The 20,775-nt window shown below is 39.1% G+C and overlaps 2 protein-coding genes across 5 annotated transcripts in view; both read right to left on the bottom strand.

The window, feature by feature from the left end:
* LOC125286139 overlaps positions 1-5,188 on the bottom strand; it is a 30,874-nt gene extending 25,686 nt beyond the window's left edge. Inside the window, exons 1-2 of the mRNA XM_048230906.1 lie at positions 5,089-5,188; positions 4,587-4,895 (exon numbers count right to left, since the gene is read on the bottom strand). Of these exons, the coding sequence (XP_048086863.1) occupies positions 4,587-4,895; positions 5,089-5,188 (409 nt within the window). The remainder of the gene's footprint in view (positions 1-4,586; positions 4,896-5,088) is intronic.
* A 6,208-nt stretch (positions 5,189-11,396) lies between these two features.
* On the bottom strand, positions 11,397-19,218 carry LOC125286551. Of its 4 annotated transcripts, none has more exons than XM_048231730.1 (7): positions 18,806-19,218; positions 17,725-17,772; positions 15,741-16,037; positions 14,413-14,715; positions 14,192-14,218; positions 13,982-14,095; positions 11,397-13,488 (listed from the first exon to the last, which is right to left on the bottom strand). In XM_048231730.1, the coding sequence occupies exons 1-7, from the start codon at positions 18,828-18,830 to the stop codon at positions 13,481-13,483; spliced, it is 822 nt and encodes a 273-aa protein (XP_048087687.1). In that variant the 5' UTR covers positions 18,831-19,218; the 3' UTR covers positions 11,397-13,480. The 4 variants fall into 4 exon arrangements, with proteins under 4 accessions (XP_048087687.1, XP_048087689.1, XP_048087688.1 ...); XM_048231732.1 differs by having other exon boundaries at positions 14,413-14,685; XM_048231731.1 differs by lacking the exon at positions 14,192-14,218.
* Between the last annotated feature and the right edge of the window lie 1,557 nt (positions 19,219-20,775).

Here is a 20,775-nt window from a genome sequence, read left to right as displayed (position 1 = left end):
TCCTTTCGGGGGGTCCAGTCCAGCGGGGGGGCTACAGATCAAAACGAAAAACGATGGTTCCATGCTATCCATGTGGGGTTACATGCCCACCAAGTTTCGCGGTACCCGGTCTTTCAGTGTCCCGGAATCATTGATGGAAATTTGGGCATGAAAAAAAAAAAAAAAAAAAAAAATCTGACTAAACCTATATGACCGCCGCTTCGCTGCGCGGCGGTCATAATAAGTGTATGTGCAGGATGAATAGTATAAAGAGCAGTGGAAAATGGCTATGCTATGTATACGTGTAATTACAGTATGTGCATTTGTAAATAAATAGAACACTGTCAAGGTTGCCAAAATATGTAATTATGTTGGATAACATCTGGTCAAATAAGTGCAAAAAATACCACTTGTAGGCACAAAACAAAATAATGAAATAATGATATTTCAAAGGGGTTATTTCTTTAGGCCTCATGAAACCGTGCTTATCCTGATTGAAAAATGGCCATCCCTTGGCCAACCCTTAGGCCATCCTTAAAAATATTTTCGTTTGCCGTAACCCGACCGACCCTGTCAATTTAGAACCTACCCAAATATTTATTTTTTTCCCCTTTTAGTCCGACCGACTTGCCGGTTGTAAACTTGCGTTAATACCGACCGATTGTTTTTTTTTTACTCTAAACAACCAATACAAATGCAATAAAATAATATTTCTTTTAGTAGGCCCAAGTATTGTGAATATAAATTGCCTACATGCAAACGTGGCTCACTTAAATAAAACCCTGTGGCGTCATCTCTACACCATTGGTTTTACGCATGTCACACTATGGCCTACGCTTCGTTTCATTCACACAAACTGATAACGCTTTTACTTGGCACGGTTCTGGAAGAACTGTGGCCAGATCTTTTCTCATCCCTTCTCCCCTAGTCTAACGGTGACCGTGGTCGGAGTATTGAAATTGGTTGTGGTCTATTCAGCATTTCTCAAAATATGGGTCCGCAACATGGAGACTGCTGGTCCGCGGAGTCGTGGAGTGAAATTAGGCCCGGTGCTTCATCTGATAATTTGCTGCGCAGTTGATCAAGAAACCGCGGATCGACGAAAAAAGAAAACAAACGTTTCTGCTATCGATGTCATTAAACATGGAGCCCTACAATTAAGTGGTGGTATGAGCATTCATTCAATGCGCGTCTGCGCGAGAGAAACTGAAACTAATCGATAATGTCGGTATCAAAGCTCCGCTTCAACCTGTTGGAAGGCTATTTATTTATTTAACGAAACTTAATAGAACGACGTTGTTTTTTGGAACTTCCTTAGAAACAGAGCAGAGACTGTATAATACACTGTATAGCATTGAGTATTGTATTGTCAAATTTCAATATAACGTGGCCAAGAGCTATTGTAGCCTTCTTTCTGGGTACATGTAGATGAGCCCTATGACCCCAAAGTCTGCCATGACCGGGCCTCAGGTCAAAGAAGTTTGAGAAAGGCTGGTCTATATAACCTGCATCAGAATGAGGTTTGCAATGGTGCGCCTGAAGGCACGGGTTGAAGACCCAGTCAGTTACGTCACGATATGCACATTTGTGTAAATTCATTCCTATGTAATCACCATGACCAAAATTGTACTTTTTTTTTAACTTTGAATCTTGAAAAAAAAAAATATTGACCTACCTACCGACCCATTTTTATTTATTTTTTGGCTGTTACTGCAAACAAAAATATTTTTAAGGATGGCCTTATGCAAAGATCTATTCTACATACTGTAACGAGAACAATTGAACGTGACCTTCCTTGCAAATGGGCAAATAGGTCTCTTGAGAGCGAGAGAGAGAGAGAGAAGGAAAGACAGACAGACAGACTGTGTCCAAGGCCTGTGCTGCTGAACTGGGGGAGCCACTGAAGCACATCTTCAATTTGAGCCTACGCCTTGGACAAGTTCCAACACTGTGGAAGACATCATGTCTTACCCCTGTCCCTAAGAAGCCACACCCTAGTGAGCTTAATGACTACAGACCTGTCGCTCTTACATCACATGTGATGAAGACAATGGAGCGATTGGTCTTAGGTACTGTATGCTCAGACCCCAGGTACGCCATGCACTAGACCCGTTACAGTTTGCATACCAGGAGAAAGTGGGCGTGGACGATGCCATCACTTATACACAGGACACATTCCCACCTAGACAAGGGGAAAAGTGCTGTGAGAATCATGTTCTTTGATTTCTCAAGTGCTTTTAACACCATCCAGCCCCTCAGATTGGGAGACAAGCTCTTGCAGATGGGTGTGGACGCTTACCTGTTAACCTGGATTACAGATTACCTGACCGAGCGACCACAGTTCGTCAGACTGAAGAACTGTCTCTCTGACACTGTGATCTGCAGCACCGAGGCCCACAGGGAACTGTGCTCTCTCCAGTCCTGTTCACCCTGTACACATCTGACTTCTGCTACAACACCGAGTCATGCCACATGCAGAAGTTTTCTGATGATACTGCAATTGTGGGGTGTATCAGGAACGGGCAGGAGGAGGAGTACAGGAGCCTGGTGGAGAACTTTGTGCAATGGTGCAAACTCAATCATCTTCAACTTAACACTTCAAAGACCAAGGAGATGGTGGTGGATTTCCATGAGGTCTAAGCCCACTCTGCTACCAGTCCACATTGATGGGGTCAATGTGGAGGTGGTTAGCACCTACAAGTATCTGGGTCTCCACCTGGACAATAAACTAGACTGGTCAGCCAACACTGATGCACTCTACAAGAAAGGGCAGAGCAGGCTGTACTTCCTGAGGAGGCTGCGGTCCTTCAATGTGTGCAGTAAGCTCCTCAGGATGTTCTACCAGTCTGTTGTTGCCAGCGTCCTCTTCTATGCAGTAGTATGTTAGGGAGGAAGCACAAGGAAGAAGGATGCGGGGCGAATTGACAGGCTGGTAAGAAAAGCTGGCTCTGTAGTGGGAGCTGAACTGGAGTGCATCACTTCACTATCTGATAAAAGGACCCTGAACAAACTGATCAACATCTTGGACAATGAGTGTCACCCACTCCACAGCACTATTGTTAAGCAGAAGAGCCTGATCAGCTGGAGACTTCGCTCACTGCCTTGCACAACTGACAGACTGAGAAAGTAATTTGTCCCCAGGGCCATTGAACTGTTCAATGCCTCACTTAAGGGAAGAGGAGAGATAGACTTCTCTGCATAGTCTGTCTGCCTCTTCACCCCCTCCATGTTTGGATACTGTCTGTCCACTAGCCACTTTTACCACTGTCTTTATGCCTCACTGTTTGAGTGCTATATTAGCACATTAGCACATATGCATAACCCCCACCCCTCCATGCCACAGCCGAAATGTGGCCACATTTATACATGTTCTTTAAATAGTTAAATATATAGACTTTACTTTATTTCTGCATTGTTGCACTGTTGGACTTACTCATTTGCACTATCACCATTGCACTACCACCATGACACTCATTCACACAGAGCACCTTAGAGCACCTTACCATACCTTACTATGCACAGAGAATCACAGGCTCAGTCCCTGCCTCAGTCATTGCAAGCGCCTCTGATTGATTAATCACCACTATGTGGATACTGTTTTTAGAATTGATTTAGATTAAGTGTTAGTATAATTTGTATTTTAGTATATTTAGCATATTCTTTATCTTCTACTGTCCTTATTGCTCAGTTGTGTTTTTATATTATATACTTTAATTACTTTTTCTGCTGTTAAAGAATGTGTTTGTGTTGTCTGTATGCTGCTGAGACCTTGAATTTCCCCTGGGGATCAATGAAGTATCCATCTAGCTATCTAACTATCTATCTGAAAGAAAGAAACAAACAAAGAAAGAGAGTCCCTGATTCCCTCTGTAAAATGGGTCATATGAGCCTCAAGATCTAGTGAGTTTAGAACAGCTAAGGGTGTTGTCTATTTGTGGCAGTGAGAATGAAATGTGGTCAACGTGAGGGAGATAGGCTGGGTTGTAGAGAGGCATTGAGCGTGCACGATTCAGCCAATCATAATCAAGGACTGTCCGCTTAAGAACTGTATACATGTGATGGTAACCAGTTAGTAGAGAACTCTGCACTGAGTTAACAGTCCTCCTAACATCTCAAGAGATGTGCTAACAACAGATGCAACGTGCAAAACAACAACTTTAGTGCATTTATAAGGCAAAGAGTTCTGGGACAGAGGCCTTTTCATTGTGACAGGCTGACTATTGTAGGAACTATAAATAGAATAGGCCAGGTCATATAGTCTATCCATTTATAGTTTTCATGCCTACTCTACGGCTGTAACAATGGTGTACAAATAATATAATTTTAATAGCAATTACACATTGATAAGATAATTATGTAATATACTGCATTTTAACTTAAAAAAAAATACCAGGCTCTGCTATAATATATCCCTGGAAATATAAAACATCCTCAAGTGTACAATTAGTTTAACATGCGGTTAGAAAATGAACTTACAGTTAGGTTCAGGGTTAGTGTTAACTTGCCTTCGTCAGTTAATACATATTAAACATCTGTTTGATGAACTGGTACACTGTACCGGATCAGGTGACCCACAACTGTTTTTGAGCACAGGAAAATGATCTCACCCTTAATGTGAATGAAGTTCATTCCCTCTCCTCTCACTTCCAGGGCCGTGTATTCGTCAACAAACACACAGCTGTAGTTGCCAGAGTCTTTAGTTGTGATGTTTCTGATCATGAAGACAGCATGAGAGTTGTTGTTGTTCCTCTCTGGTGTCACAGGGATGCCAACGCCATTTTTGCTTAGGTGGAAAACAAGATGATCACGATATTCACGTTTAGTTATCTGGCACTGGAGCTGCAGAATCCCTCCTTCGGTTAACACAGTGTTTTCCCCAGAAATGGTTGCAGGATGGACAGCATGGAATCCTGAGTCTGTCAAAAGGAAATTATTGGTCTAAGGCTATTTTAGTTACCTGTCTGTAACAGTCATGTCTATTATTGAAACAATGTCTGGTGAATTTATGTTGCAGATAAAATGTTTTTGAACAGTGTACCTATTTCATGTTACTGTCTATAAATCCTTCAAATAAGGTGAAACCATGACTGTAAAGAAACTTTTCTTTACCATGAAGTTTTATGACAACCGAGTTCTTTCCTGTTGAGTGCACGTCTTTGGATGGTACTTTTTTAGTGGAGTGCACACAACTGTATTTTCCAGAGTCCATGCTTGTGAAGTTATCCAGAGCGAAAGATGTGATATTTTCCTGCATCAGAATTTGCATACGTATGCCAACCCCATCCTTACACAGGTACATGTTCTGATGATACTCTGATATCTTAGCATCAGATATAGAGCATTTCAGTGTCACACTGTCTCCTTCTTTCACCGAAGTTGTTGATGCAGATATAAGCGCTGGGTGTGTAACAGCACCTTTAAATGAACAAAAAAAATGATGGTACACATTTGTTTACTTTTGCTCTTTATTTAGTCTAGACAGGCAATTTGTCTGGGGATCAACAACAATCTAATTGTAAAAAGTATGAACTGTATATCATTGTACATGTTGGTTAGTGACATGGTGCATGGTTCTAGTCTAGTCTCAATCGCAATCATAGAGTGACTATCTTACCGGCATTCAACATGGTCATCCGTGCAACCAGTAACGCTAAGCATGGACACAAAATGATAAGACATAGCGTAAATAAGTCACACTACATCTGAACATGAAACAAAGACACACAATAAACAAGCACATGTCATATCAGAGAGTATACATTATTTTAAAAAGTATTTTGGAAACAACAACTTACATATCGCAACAACGAGAGAAGCCATTCTTCTTTTTGTGAGACAGAGACAAGTATTCTCACCACATCCCCACTTGTGAGGACAGCGGATGTATGATATCAAAGAGTTGCAGCTCTGCGACTGTGTGCATGTGTATTTCTGTACGAAACGTGCTTAAGGAGCAAATGCTGTATGTTCTATGGTAACCTGCCTCTGTGGTAAAAAATAGCATGGCGGCCCCTTGTTGTAGTCCCTCTGCAGTCTTTCTATGTGACTCTGCACTCTTAAAACAAAAGGTTCTAAATGGAACCTTTAAGGGTTCTATAACTTGGTACATATATGGCACCCTCAAAAGGTTCCATATAGAACCATTTCAGAGGGTTCAATATAAAGAACCCTTAGGGGTTCTTTCATTTTTTTATAAAAGGGTTCTAAATAGTACCTTTTAAGAGGTTCATTCATTCCCCCAAAACCTTTTATTACTTGTTGATCATATTTGAATGTTTAATCATAAATAATGATAATGGTTACTAGTGATCACTGATGAATATATTGTATAGTGATTATCAATAATATTTGTAAAATTGTTTAGGAAAGAGGGAGGCTTTTACTTTAAATGAAAATATACCCATTAACTTGTTACACAAATCTTTGTTTACATGCTGTAAGCCCTGTAATACTATGAAAGAGTTGTGCCTGGCTCTACACATAAAAACATGAACAGGAAGGCCACACACAGATTTAGGCATAATCAAGCAAATTTATTAAATATATAATATAATAAAAGGTAATATTAATGAAGACTAGCAAATTTGATTGTAAAGTCTCAAAACAGGAGTCGACACTCTTTTTTGACTTGGTATCTTGAACAAATAATGCTCTGTAAAAGCCAGTGTGTCCTTAATCTGCATGTGGTACTCCACACCAAAGATGTAATACAGCAGGCATTGGAGGGCATCCATCTCTCCACTTGCTATTGTGATGCCATCCATCTTTATGGATGCTCTCCTGGCAAAGAGGGGAGTATCGCCACCCTGGAAGATGATGGTTGGAAACACAGTGGTTCCTATGCAAATGAGAAATGTACAAGGGATCTCCTGTAAGAGTCTATGATGTGAATTGACAACATAAAGCAATGTTAATTGTAATGTTAAAAATATCAAATACCTTGTCTAAACAATACAGAAACTTGTCATCCTCCTTGAAAAGGGCAGGCAAAATTAGGACAGCAGCACTTTTTTGAAGGTCTGAAATTTCAAAAGAAACAAATAATGATTTCATTAAAACATAGTTTAATGATCTTATTATTATTAAATAATTGAAGGGTGCAAGGGAAAAGAAGAAGCTGGTGACTTAACCATCCGTGTTCGTATCTCGTAGGCTTGACAGCCTCTCCCTCTGACTCCCACTGTCAGCCACTCTGATGACATCAGGGGTCAATATACTGAGGGTGTTATGCAGGCTTAGCTCTAAGTCCAGTCCAAACCGCAACTTCATTTCATGATGCATCTACAAATGAACAAACAAAACAAAACAGAGGAAATTGTAGTTACCAATAAATGGTTATAGAACTTACTCCTGAACAGCACTGAACTCACATTATAGTAATACTACTATAAGACTGTGCTACTCACCAGCTCTGACACCCAAAGAAATGGGAACATCTCCATCGCCTCCTCAGTTGGCTTTCCCATTTGCTCTACCCTCTTATAGACAGTTTGCCTCATCCTGTCCATTATATGACTAATATCTGGCTGACGACGGCACAACTAATTGTTTATGGCGTTTTATATGCTCTTAAAAGCTGTGGTAGTCCTCCCCAACTGCTTCAAGGTCCAACATAATCTGGAAAAAAAAGACATGTAGAGAATGCAAAACTGAATTTACGTATGTGAGCAATGATAATATAAATGTTCTCAAGCCAGATAGTCTTTCATTCAATCAGATATAAATAAATAATGTAGCCGGACCTAACTGCTGTATGATTCAGCATTTCATTCACAAACATATTACAAACCTCTTGTGTTGGCTCATAATCAGAAGACATCTGGACCCCCACTCTGCACTTTTTTTCTCTCTGAAATTAGCAAAGAGAAATGTGTAATATTAAGATATCTGTACTGACAAACAGTGGCTACTGTGACTAGCTAGTATATAGATATACAGACAAGCAAACAAACGGACTAAAGACAAGCAAGAATGTAAAAATGGCACCTGATGTCCAGGTGGGTCCTCCAGAGGCACATGGTCCACAATTCTTTGTCTTTTGACACCAAACTTTCTCTTCATCTCCTGCACCGTCGTCAAGTTTATCAAAGGAGACCTTTCCTTTTTAAAATTATTCCTAAGACACTCCAGCATGGTCTCCTTTGAGTAAAGACATGAATTATGAGGCTCATACAGAGTCAGAGTAGGCTAGTATAGGAATTCAATTGAGGAATAATGTTTTCCATAACAAAACGTTAAAAAATAAAATACATATCCAGATGAGCTGTGGTCGTTAAGAAATGGATATCTAGTGATCAGACACCACAGGACATCAGTGTATTTTTTATGGTTTGGGTACCTGAAAGAACAATCATTGGAATTAGAATTTTCCTACTCATGGTTTTAGTAGCAAAGGAGATGCTGAGCGTTATTAAACAATAGGCAGAAAAAAATAACATGTGGTCCTAAAACACCTTCATGAAAAAAATCTCTTTACCAGGAGAAATTAATGAAGTATACTCACTGAACCAACGATGATTTGCATAACTTTTCCCCCTTAAAAAACAAGACTGTGTTTCATCAGAGGAAACAGTTGTTCAACCATCCCCTCTGTCAACCCCAGCAGTCTCCCCATTAATTTGCTGTTCTGTTAATGCAAGTATGACAATAGACTTTCATTACATTAAATATAATGCAAACAATGCAGAAATCAGGAAGATGCTGATGAAGTAACTGTAGATGTTGCAAATATTTGGGAAGATAAAACTTTACATCACAAATTGGACACTTAAAGATAGTCAAAGGTAATGGATACTATCTTGCCGTCAATTAAATTGATGGACAGACATCTTCCACAGTCCAGTGCTCTGTCATCTAAAATGAAAAATAAGACATAGAGACATTAAGTACATATTGTAGTGAGTTAGTGAGTTCCATCCTCTTTTAGATTCCTGTATTGTCTTACAGACTCCAGAGCCGTAGCCTTAGCTATACAGATGTACTAAATACATTGTAATTTTCAATGAGCCTAACTGTACAGCATGATAGAACTAGGTTCAACTGGTAGCTATCTCATGTGTTTTTAAAAAGTCTGTTATAGCACTATTGGCTACTGTTAGCTATCCTAACTTGTTGGTTGGTTTCCCTGTAATTTAACTAAACAGTCTGCTAATGAAGTATAGTTATTGTCAAATCATTTGCATCGTATGTTAGGCAACCATTGACTTCTATCAGAGAAATGTCCGGGCTCTGCTTTGCTTCTATGTCCACTAGCTAGCGCTAGCAGGCTAGCTGTAGATAGCTTTAACTCAATCGGGGAGAGGGAGGATATTAAACAGTAGTGTAGTTCTACACAAGCTCGAAATCATATAATCGATAGTTGATTTTATTGCCAGGCTGACAAGGAAGTAGAAAACGTATCTTAATTATGGATCCAGTAGGGTGAATCAATGTCTATGATAGCTAGCTGCTGCTAACATTATTTAACGAACCTCTAACGTTACTATTTACTACTTCTGACAGCTGACCGTCATGTGTGTCACGTTTGCGAGGAACGCCCCTTGCTTTTGCTTAAAGAAGTATCAATTCATTTTCTATTTGCAGGCAACACGGGCAATGATTATGAATGGGGAAAAAGGAGAAAAAAACTTTGTGCCACTTACCATTAAATCCACTGCATAGTGTGCGTCTCCGGGAAAGGGTTCCATAGAAGAATCATTAATCATTAGAATCAGAAATGGCACCCTTTTCTGGCAAAAGGTTCTATTTTCATGGCAAAGAACCCCCATGGTTCTATTTAGCACCCACAAGCACCCTTTTTTTTTTAAGAGTGTGTCTTTAACTAGTTAGGGTGCTAACATTGCCAATCAGGAGTTTGGATTCTTGAATGTTAGGATTTAGAAGGTTGAGCACAGCAGGTGCTAGGGCAAAACAGCGATACATTTATATATTTAGTAGACACTTTTATCCAAAGCAACTTACATATATCAATTATATTATAAGGGCCATTACCACCAGAGCAACTCAGGGTTAATTGCCTTGCTCAAGGGCACAATACAGGAATTGAACCCACAACTTTTCAGGCTTCTACGTGCTAGCCCAGCTCATTAGCTGCTACTCTAGCACTGCCCACAAGATCTGGGTGAGAGGATGTGACTAATGCTAACTTTAAGAACAGGTCATATAAGTTCTGTGCTATATTCCCATATTGATGTTTGACCAGCAGTAAGGGGTCTTGATAGCACATTAAGTCATGATAGGGAGTTGCAGTTCAGTGTATTGCTAAGCTTGGGTAATGGTGTCAGATTGGGTTATTGCATGCACAGAGAAGAGAAGGGTATCCTCTTGTTTATTAACTCATGTGTAGACAGCCAGTGGCGCAAAAAAAGTGGGTATGCGCTATATGCGGCGCATAGGGGCGCAGCTCCATGGGGGCGCCAAAGCGATGGTAAAAAAAATAAAAAAATATATTTGGTATTTTCTATATGTAGCTACTGCTGTCCGTTTCTAAATCATTTCAACATTTTCTCAATGTTCTATAACATTTTAGAGGAGTAACAGGCTAGAGTAGGCGCCCTATTTCATAAGATTCCATCATAGAATTTTGACATAGAAGAGGGAGTGGGGGCGCCGTGAGCGCTGGGTGAGCAGATAGGCCTATGAGTAGTGAGTTGCCGTCTATGGAAAAAGATGGAAACAGCAAAAAAAGCTGTTGACGACTAAAAATAGAAAAAGAAAGAGGGAAAAGAAGATGGCATGTCAAGGGATGCAACAGCAGTTAAATAAGTGGACGGTGAAAGGCAAAAGGTAGGATTTAAAGTGATGACGTCTACTTGGAGGCTTGCAAATATGAATGTTAACAGACTAACTAGCGTTTGTTAAGCATAATGCCGATTGAAACATAGCCTATTCCATTCAGATAGCTAGGTGGCTACCATGCTCATACTGCACTTTTAATGGCACACTGCAAACAGAAATGTCATGCTAGCAGCAACTCATTACATGTTTCCATATCCTAACAATGAAGGCTCCTTGTAATAACTTAATATTGTGTTGTCAATGTGGTGCAAACAAACAAGACTAGAGTGCCTATCAGCCTTATCCATTGTGAGCAATAGCTGGCAAAAGGACGTTATGAGAACCGTTTAGACTCTCTTAAAGTGGCAATGCACCATTTATCAATACTTATCAAGTATAACATCAAGTTAAACATCAAATTGGCAGCATTTCTTTAAAAAAACATATTCAATAGACACTAATGCACAGTAATAGTGTAAATTATTGGCCTTTTGTTTTGCTTTAGTTGTTTTTTTGGTTTTTTTTTTTTTTTTTTTTTTTTTTTTTGGGGGGGGGGGGGGGGGGGGCAATATTGTTGTAGCATACCCCTCAAAAATGGGTAGCTGCGCCCCTGCTGTAGACAGCTAATACTGTAAGCTCATTTCCCAAAATGTCCCTTTAAACACAGTAAAAGAGTGGTTAAAGGGCAGACCATTTAACATGCCTGTAACTTTTAGTCTGTAGCCTATCCTCAAGTCTGTTGAGACCATCAGACAAAAGTGGGACACCATGGTGTTGTAAGGTTTTGCACCACCTGCTGGTCTTGTCTAAACATTATATTATATAACCACCAATATTGTGTGAAGGGTTTCAATTTCAAATACATGTGGATGCTCTATGAATACACACGCACACACACACACACACACACACACCTTTTCTGAAAATTACATCATTATGTGATCATGTGATGTAACATCTCAGAAAAATTAAGAAGTTTTAGCTAACTAAAATGAAAATACAAATCTAGTGCATAGTGATGTTGTAGGGACACATAATTCACAGCCAGCCTTATCCTGGTAATTTTCATTGTATGATTGTCATTGATTGATGATGCAGGTATCGCAACGTTGTTGTGCTTTTGCTGTTAACCAACATGAAGTTGCTTTGTAGCCTACCAATTATATGTTTCCACATTCAGGTATTTCTAAACCCACTCACAGTGTTTGTTTACTTCCCTTAGCGACTCTACTAAATGTTATTATAAGGCTGTCAGCATTAACGTGTTAATTGCAATGCGGTTGCCCACAACATTTGAGGTTGGGAAGTTCGGTCTGGACTCGTTCCGTTGTGGAGCAACTATACCCGAACCAGAGCTGTTCGGACCAATCAAATTAGGCTTTGTACGACAAACAACAAAAACGCTGTGGCTAGAAGCTAGACAAATGGTTTCTAAGACCTGGTTTACACATAGGAAAAATGCATGTATTTCCATGTGGTTTGGCCTTTCATTTACACGAAAACAGAGGATTTATCACTGAATATTTCTGAAACCTCCAGCCAAGTGGATATGTGGGACACACATTGTTGAAATCGCTGGATGCTTTAGGCTATAATCTCTCTTCGTGGGTTTAGCCTAGTTAATGAGCAGGCTATAATGTTGGCTATGTAATCACTGACAACCGGGACACTTTCACAGTGGTTGGTGTAAACCAGAACATTTTAGCGTCCCTTCAGGCTTGTGTCGGGACTCGGGACATGCAACTCAAATTCAGGACTGTGCCGATTAAACCAGGACGTCTGGTCATACTGGTGTTTGTTAAACACTTCATTGAAATGGGCTGTAAAGAGGCTACATTTTACATGCACTTGTGCATATATTTCTCAATTTGAAAAGTTCCTTATTTTCAACTGATCTTAAAAATAATGAATATAGGCTATATAGAGTATTTTTTGTTTGTTATGCCCATCATAATGCGTGTAGCCTACATTTTGTGCATGTACTTCTGCATGCTGAGTTGCAGCCTAATATTAAACATGTCAAATGTTAATATTAGGGTGCAAAAATCAGCTTTTGGATAACTTCACAATCAGGGAAAGTGTAAAAGTACCCACATACGTCAGTGTGCCTCAAAATGTTTAATAATTATAAGTACATTATTAATAAGTACAAATTAAAGCACCAGGACAATTGTAACATAATGTTGGCACAAACCACCCTCAAATTCCTGTCATTTTAAAATACGTATCTTTATTGTTTGCAGAAAACTGAAACACACAACATTCCATAATATCTAACCAATTTGTTGTTGAAAAGAAGTGCTCAATTCTTATTATTTAATTGGAAATAGCAGGGATTTAAAAAAAAAAAAGATCAATTGTGTCAAATACAGTTTATTTGACATAGATATTTAAGCTATTTTAGCCTGCTGAATTTACTTCGTAATATTTCAGCATCATAATAACTAATGTTGTTAGAAAATCACTGTTAGTGCTAACGTTTTCAGTGAAGAACCTGCAAATTTCATAGAATACTGGTTATCTTATATAGAATCGCAAAACACTGTCACTGTCCCTGTCCCACATAAAGACATACAGAGACATACCGACACACACGCGCACACACACACACACAAGTATATTTGCATGTGGAGCACTGCGTGGCTAAGTCCTCTCTGGCAGGGATACCATGGGAACTGCTAGGGTCACCATGGGGATGCTCACACGGGACGGCTCCTCTAGTCCCTCACACATCTGAAATGTTCAAAAGGACATGAAGATGATAGATAGATAGATAGATAGATACTTTATTGATCCCCAAGGGGAAATTCAAGGTCTCAGTAGCATACAGACATCACACACATATTCAATAACAGCAGAAAAAAAGTATATCATATAAAACAAATTAAAAAAAACACTGCTAAGCAATAAGGACAGTAGAAGATAAAGAATATACTAAAATACAAATTATACTAAATAACACAAAATCTAAATCAAGTCTAAAAACAGTATACACATAGTGGGTGATTAATCATGAGGCGCTTGCAATGACTGAGGCAGGTACTGAGCCTGTGATTCTCTGTGCATAGTAAGGTAAGGTGCTCTGTGTGAGTGAGTGTCATGGTGATGGCAAATGAGTAAGTGAACAATTATGAAAGAAGTGCCATATCTGTATTTGTAAAGTCAAACAGATAGTTTGTCCCTAATGAATCATAGTCTATAGTGATATATTTAATTAATTGTTTACCTTTTCGTCGACAAATATGACTACTGGCCAGAACAACCACAGCTATCATAGCCACTCCAACAGAGCACAGCATCCGAAAGAGGTTCTCATTGCATTTTGGATTCCCTTCAGACTCTAAAACAAAATGGATACAGATGGTATGTGTTAAGCAGTAAATATTCACAGAATATTTATTTACAGAATTTCAAAGAAAATAACAAATACACTCACTGACAACAATCCCAACGGGGTGTGTGTCTAGACAGAAAACCAGCAATGTAGTGCCATCAGTAATAATCATAGGAGGACATTAGTATCACAGGACATTATGGCATTATGACAAATGTAATGTAATTAATTTCATTCATTAAAGTAGTCAGTGGCCAAAAAAGCTGTTTTGTCAAGTTTATCACATCAGTTGGCATGTAATTTCCTGTTTGTGTAATTCTCACCGTAAACCTGCAGGAATACTGCATTTCTTCCACACATGTCCAATTCCTTTGCAGCCAGCAACCTCTGGGACAGCACACAGCTGTAGTTGCCCGAGCCATCTACTTGGACTCGTCCCATATGAAAACGAGCTTGTTTCTTCACAGAATCCCATATATTCACATCAGTGACACGGTGATTCTTGCAGAGGTATGCATGAAGGATGTCTGTGTCTGGACTCTCCTCCGAAGTACACCTGAATTCCACCTCTGCCCCTTGACTTACTTTGGATTCATCTACAGTAATTATCGCGGGGTGTACAAAATCTGTTCAAAGAGAGACTGGCAGTAGTGTCTCAGCTTTTTCAGTAAAGTGTCACCACTTAAATTATCTTAATGGAAGCTCGGAAGATGTGACTATACTATGTGACTATACTTCACTGCAAGTTTCTAGTTTGATTGTCGCCATGCATTATGCTAAATTGTGGTTATCACAAATGGCTGTCACATTTACTATCACACATTCCAAAATTCACTGCTAAAAATCAAGGAACACCCTTAATTTCCATGCTCCTAAAACAATATATTGTTTGGCATTCCAAAATTCATTGTCCAGTTGTGTCCATAGCCAAATTGCTGGGGAAAAAATCAAGGAACAAAGGGGTTTTCATCACCAGCAGTAGCTGCTATGCCCCCTTTGCTTTTCGCTCTATGCTCAATGCTGGCAAGTTTCACTGTTGTTTTGCTACTTTTTGCTCAGAGCAAAAACGCTTTAAGGAAAATTTTGTGATGCCCAGCTCCTAAAATTATGAAAATTTGGGAATTAAATCAATATATTGTTTGGCCCCTTGGTTTAGTCCAATCTTATTCTCCTGTGCATGTTGTCTTATCTCACCACCTGTGTTTCTTCCTCTACTTCTTTGGCCCCTCTTTATCCTGCCTCTCCTCCTTTTTCCTATCCCCAATCTCCTTGTGTCCCTTTAAACTAAATTGTTTCTGTGTTTTTATTTATTATAAAACAATACACACTATATCAAACATAGTGTATTTATGATGACTTTCTAAAAGTATTTGATTGTGTTAACAAATTGATTAATCTTTAAGACTGAGAGGTAAACTACATATAGCTGACCAGTATTTGTTGACCCTGATTTGTTGACACCTTGAGATTTTTTGAGTCTACAGATACAACAGACCATTGGTAAATAAATGGTGAATAAGGGAGGCAAATAAGTTAATTGCAATTTAACAAGTCTTAAAACAATCCCTGAAGGTTATGATCACATCTGTATGAACATGCATTATATAAGAATTGTGGATTGTGTCTTTTGCCGGTGTAATAAGAAACTCACCAATCACTTTGATAAAGACTGGCATGTCTCCCTCTACATTGACCTCAGCAGGAGTATGCTTATTCCTTGAGAACACACAGCTGTAGTTTCCTGTATGGTTTAGTGTGGCACTTTTGATTGTAAAAGGGATGTCGTGACTTGTGGTTGTGGCCCTTTGTAGGCCGACTCCATTCTTGCAGAGGTAAACAAACACTTGCTCGTTTGCTTTTGTTAATCCATACGTGCTGCACCTCAAATCAAAATCTTGGCCTATTATAACACGTGAAGTAGAGCCAAAAATCCGTGCAGGTTCTATATCTGAAAAAAAAAAAAAACTATTATGAGAAATGGATATGTTTCATTTCGCAGATGCCTTTAAATTTCTTAATTGAATAATAAACTATACATGTCAGTAATTCCTTTCAAAAAAGTCATTCATTACACACAGACTGATATATTTCAAATGTTTATTTCTTTTCATTTTGATGATTATAACTGACAACTAATAAAAACCCAAAATTCAGTATCTCAGACAATTAGAATATTGTGAAAAGGTTCAATATTGAAGACACCTGGTGCCACACTCTAATCAGCTAATTAACTCAAAACACCTGCAAAGGCATTTAAATGGTCTCTCAGTCTAGTTCTGTAGGCTACACAATCATGGGGAAGACTGCTGACCTGACAGTTTTCCAAAAGACGACCATTGACACCATGCACAAGGAGGGCAAGACACAAAGGGTCATTGCTAAAGAGGCTGGCTGTTCACAGAGCTCTGTGTCCAAACACATTAACAGAGAGACGAAGGGAAGGAAAAGTTGTGGTAGAAAAAAAGTGTACAAGCAATAGGGATAAGCTCTCTGATGAAAGTAAATTTTGCATTTCCTTTGGAAATCAAGGTCCCAGAGTCTGGAGGAAGAGAGGAGAGGCACAGAATCCACGTTGCTTGAAGTCCAGTGTAAAGTTTCCACAGTCAGTGATGGTTTGGGGTGTCATGTCATCTGCTGGTGTTGGTCCATTGTGTTTTCTGAGGTCCAGGGGTAACGCAGCTGTCTACCAGGAAGTTTTAGAGCACTTCATGCTTCCTGCTGTGGACCAACTTTATGGAGATGGTGATTTTATTTTCCAACAGGACTTGGTACCTGCACACAGTGCTAAGCTACCAGTACCTGGTTTAAGGACCATGGTATCCCTGTTCTTAATTGGCCAGCAAACTCGCCTGACCTTAACCCCATAGAAAATCTATGGGGTATTGTGAAGAGGAAGATGCGATATGCCAGACCCTACAATGCAAAAGGCCACCATCAGAGCAACCTGGGCTCTCATAACACCTGAGCAGTGCCATAGACTGATCGACTCCATGCCACGCCACATTGCTGCAGTAATTCAGGCAAAAGGAGGTATGAGTTACACCAGGCGCGTAACTGAAGCGTTCCGTTCGCGATACGTAAAATCCATTTTTAAAGACTGGTCTTTTTTTTTTTTCTCAAATGTACGCGCCACTATCACGTCTAGTGTAGCCAGTTTCATTTATTATAGTGGAAGCTAATTGCTGCAGCAGACGCTACTCGAACGGAACGCTTAAGTTACGCGCCTGGTGTAGCTCATACCTAAGTATTGAATGCTGTACATGCTCATTCTTTTCATGTTCATACTTTTCAGTTGGCCAACATTTCGAAAAAAACTTTTTTTGCATTGGTCTTAAGTAATGTTATATATTATAATATAAAGATACTGAATTTGGGATATTCATTAGTTGTTAGTTATATTCATCAAAATTAAAAGAAAAACATTTGAAATATGTCTGTGTAATGAATGAATATAATATACAAGTTTCACCTTTTGAATGGAATTACTGACAAATCAACTTTTAATGATATTCTAATTATATCACCAGCACCTGTGTGTATGTATATATGTATATATATATATATATATATATATATATATATATATATATATATATACACACACACTGTATATACACATGAAACTATACACTTGCCTGCGCCTTGTGCTATAACCAGATGTGCCAATGTCACTGCTGCAGTTACTGTGTGTTGAAACAATCACATTATGTAAATATATTTAACATGCTGTACAACTTGACTACTGGTATTACTTTATGTTATGTCTAATTACAGTGCATGAAAATGCACTGTTCTGTTATCCGAAATCTTCTTCTTCTTCTTCTTCCCACCAAATTTCTGCGTCTAATTCAGCTTTAACCGTTTAACGTAGAAACTTTGTTCAAACTTTGTAACGTAGGTCTTGAAAAGGACACGTGGGGAATGTATTTTTCACTTTTGTAAACTTTTATACTTTTTGAGATATTAATAAAAAACAAGCTTATTTTTCCCCATAGACTTAACATGGGCTGATGACATCACAATGGGCTAATTAACTTGATTTGCACCTGTATCAACTTCCAGCTGCTCACTACTAGGACCCATCAAAGGGCCAGTTAAACTGATTGCACCTGTATCAACTGCTTTCTGCTTAACTAGGCCAACTCTCTCTGTGTCTCTCCATTCTACAAGGATATAAGGCACATTCCATCCAACTTTCTATCCATTCACTTTCTAACCTCTTCAAACCATTCACTCATCCACCCATTAAACTATACACCAACATCCATTAAACAATCTGCCTATCAACATCCATTCAACTTTCTGTCTATCAACATCCATTACACTATCTAAATTCAACTTTTAAACTATATACACTCTGTCTCAGGCTTTAAGCATACAATCTGGCTCTATTAAGACTACAGATTCTGTTCCTATTTCCTCTGCCCACAACTGTTTCAAAATACATGTCCTCACTACAATAATTCACTATTAAATAATTTAACTATTTAAACTACTCAACTATTTAACTGTTTAGACATTTCAACTGTCAGTTGTTATCAACTATGACTCCTGCCAACTGTTTCCAAATAAAAGTTTGTTTTGCATTTTATGTTAATATACAGTATATTTATATTTTCATGCACTGGTAATTTCCTCGAAATTACATTTTCTAGTTTATGTGTGATGTGTGTGATGATTTGGTGTGCTATTCTCTGAAAAAAATATTGTACTTACTTGGTAGTGAGAAGTTTACAAACATTGTGGAATTATTTGTGATTGCGAGCTTCAAAAAGAAGAATCTTCTCTTGTCTACTGTGAAGTGCAGTGATGGAAGCAAGTTAAAAATGGAACTGGAACTGGACCCTCTGCCCCCTCCACACACACACACGTCCAGGAACAACTTCAAAACTTCCTGTCAGTGTTCTGCCTTGTTCCTCCCACCACAATTAATAGCATTAAAAGCTAAAACGTGAATGTCAAACATGAAATTGAAATATGAAAATGAATGTTGGGGATGAACCATAAATGTCTTAACACATGAACATTAAAACAGTGCGCTTCTACCAAGTCACATGCAAATGCTAACTAAAAAAAGCATGCATCATCATCAAGGCAGGACAAGACCAATTGAGCATAGTCTTAGTTGAGGCAGGCCACAAGCTCAAGCTCAAGCCTCAATCAGCTGATCTCAACCAGCTGACCTTTCAGCTGATCCCCTGTTACGCCTACAGGTTGCTAAATGAATGCAGGACACCTGTTTTAAGCTGCTCTAGCCCACCTATAGTCTTGCTGCTTCTGCAATACACTTTGCAACCACCTCCACCCTAACCTCTCCTTTCATGCTGTATCTAACTTAGACAATATCATGTTTTTGATATCATGTCATTGACTACTTTGTTCTGCACCTATATGGGGTGGGTCGCTTAAAACATCACATATATCAGAACATATCAGAATGGACTCATATTAGGCATGCACCACTACTGAATCTCCCCCATCTGGAACAAGACCAAGATACAGACTGTGTGACTTACATTTTGAGCTCATAATATGACATATACCGTTAATAATAGGTGTGTGTGTGAGAGTGTGTCTGCCTGTGTGTGTGTATGAAAAACTAGGTTGTGACAGTGAGCATTTAGTCTAGCTGAATGCTATGTATAGGTCATGGCTCTTTAAAGGCACCCTTAAAGGTTGTATTAGCGATAGCGGGGATACGTCACTTCTGTTGATGTTCAAACAAAACAGAGAGCTAGTTCGCTACTCCCTCCCCCTCCCTCCCGTGCAATTAACACTCCTAAACGCGCATCTCGTCAGTTATTCGTTGAAACACTTTATTTTGCTTTTGAGTGGGTTGCCAACCCTTGTTGGTAGCAATTGTTTTTGTGTACAGATTTCGATGCCTATGGTGCCTACAGAGACACGTTTTTTTGATGGCCTGCTTATGGGGCAGACAGCTAGCGGATCGTTAGGTAAGATTAGATGAATGTGATCATTAATGTTTGGGCCTTTTTTCGGCCTGAAATCGCTGATACAACCTTTAAAGAGTTTGTTTTTTCTTTTTCATCGCTTCCCAACTGTAGGGGGACCCTGAGAGCAAATCTTCTTAAGTGCTGGAAGCGCTTCATAGCAGCATTTTGTCTAATTGTAAAATAGATTTTAATCAGGTTTTAAAATCACTGGCGTGTTTGTTTGAGAACATGAGAGATGAGGTTAACTCTTTGACAGAGACAGTAGAATTCAGTTTGTGCGAGAGGGACAGAACAGTGGCCATCGGGTGAACACAGGCAATACAGGAAGATATGATTACAGCATATGAAAACATTCAGATAAGTAGTGAGTCTCTCTAATCCACAGATAAGTAGTGAGTCTCTCTAATCCACTAATGAGAGAATTCTCTGATGAGATTTAAAAAGGTCCAAGTGAACGTTTGGATAAATGCAATTGAAAATCCAGAAGCACCATGAAATATCTTCTCATATAATGTTATTGTTTTTCATATGTTATATTATTACCAAAAAGAATTGACACTCATGAGTACTATTTATCATTCATAGCACAAGAGTTTATTAAGGAGCTTAAGCCATTTTATTTCTATATTTCAAGAACAGAGATAGTGCTAAAGTGCTTTAGGGGCAGCCGTGGCCTACTGGTTAGCACTTTGGACCTGTAACTGGAGGGTTGCCGGTTCAAACCCCGACCAG

The sequence above is a fragment of the Alosa alosa genome, chromosome 21 (assembly GCF_017589495.1).
Source record: "Alosa alosa isolate M-15738 ecotype Scorff River chromosome 21, AALO_Geno_1.1, whole genome shotgun sequence".
Lineage (NCBI taxonomy): Eukaryota > Metazoa > Chordata > Actinopteri > Clupeiformes > Clupeidae > Alosa > Alosa alosa.
This window is presented reverse-complemented; position numbering and strand designations above follow the sequence as displayed.

Bases quoted from the DNA above. Each gene is read 5' to 3' on its own strand.
- LOC125286551 (XM_048231730.1), bottom strand. From the start codon at position 18,830: ATGTTTGTAAACTTCTCACTACCAA. The intron at 16,038-17,724 runs GCAAGTGTATAG...TTTTTTTTTCAG, and splicing joins GGTTATAGCACAAGGCGCAG to ATATAGAACCTGCACGGATT. The intron at 14,716-15,740 runs GTGAGTTTCTTA...CTCTTTGAACAG, and splicing joins AGTCTTTATCAAAGTGATTG to ATTTTGTACACCCCGCGATA.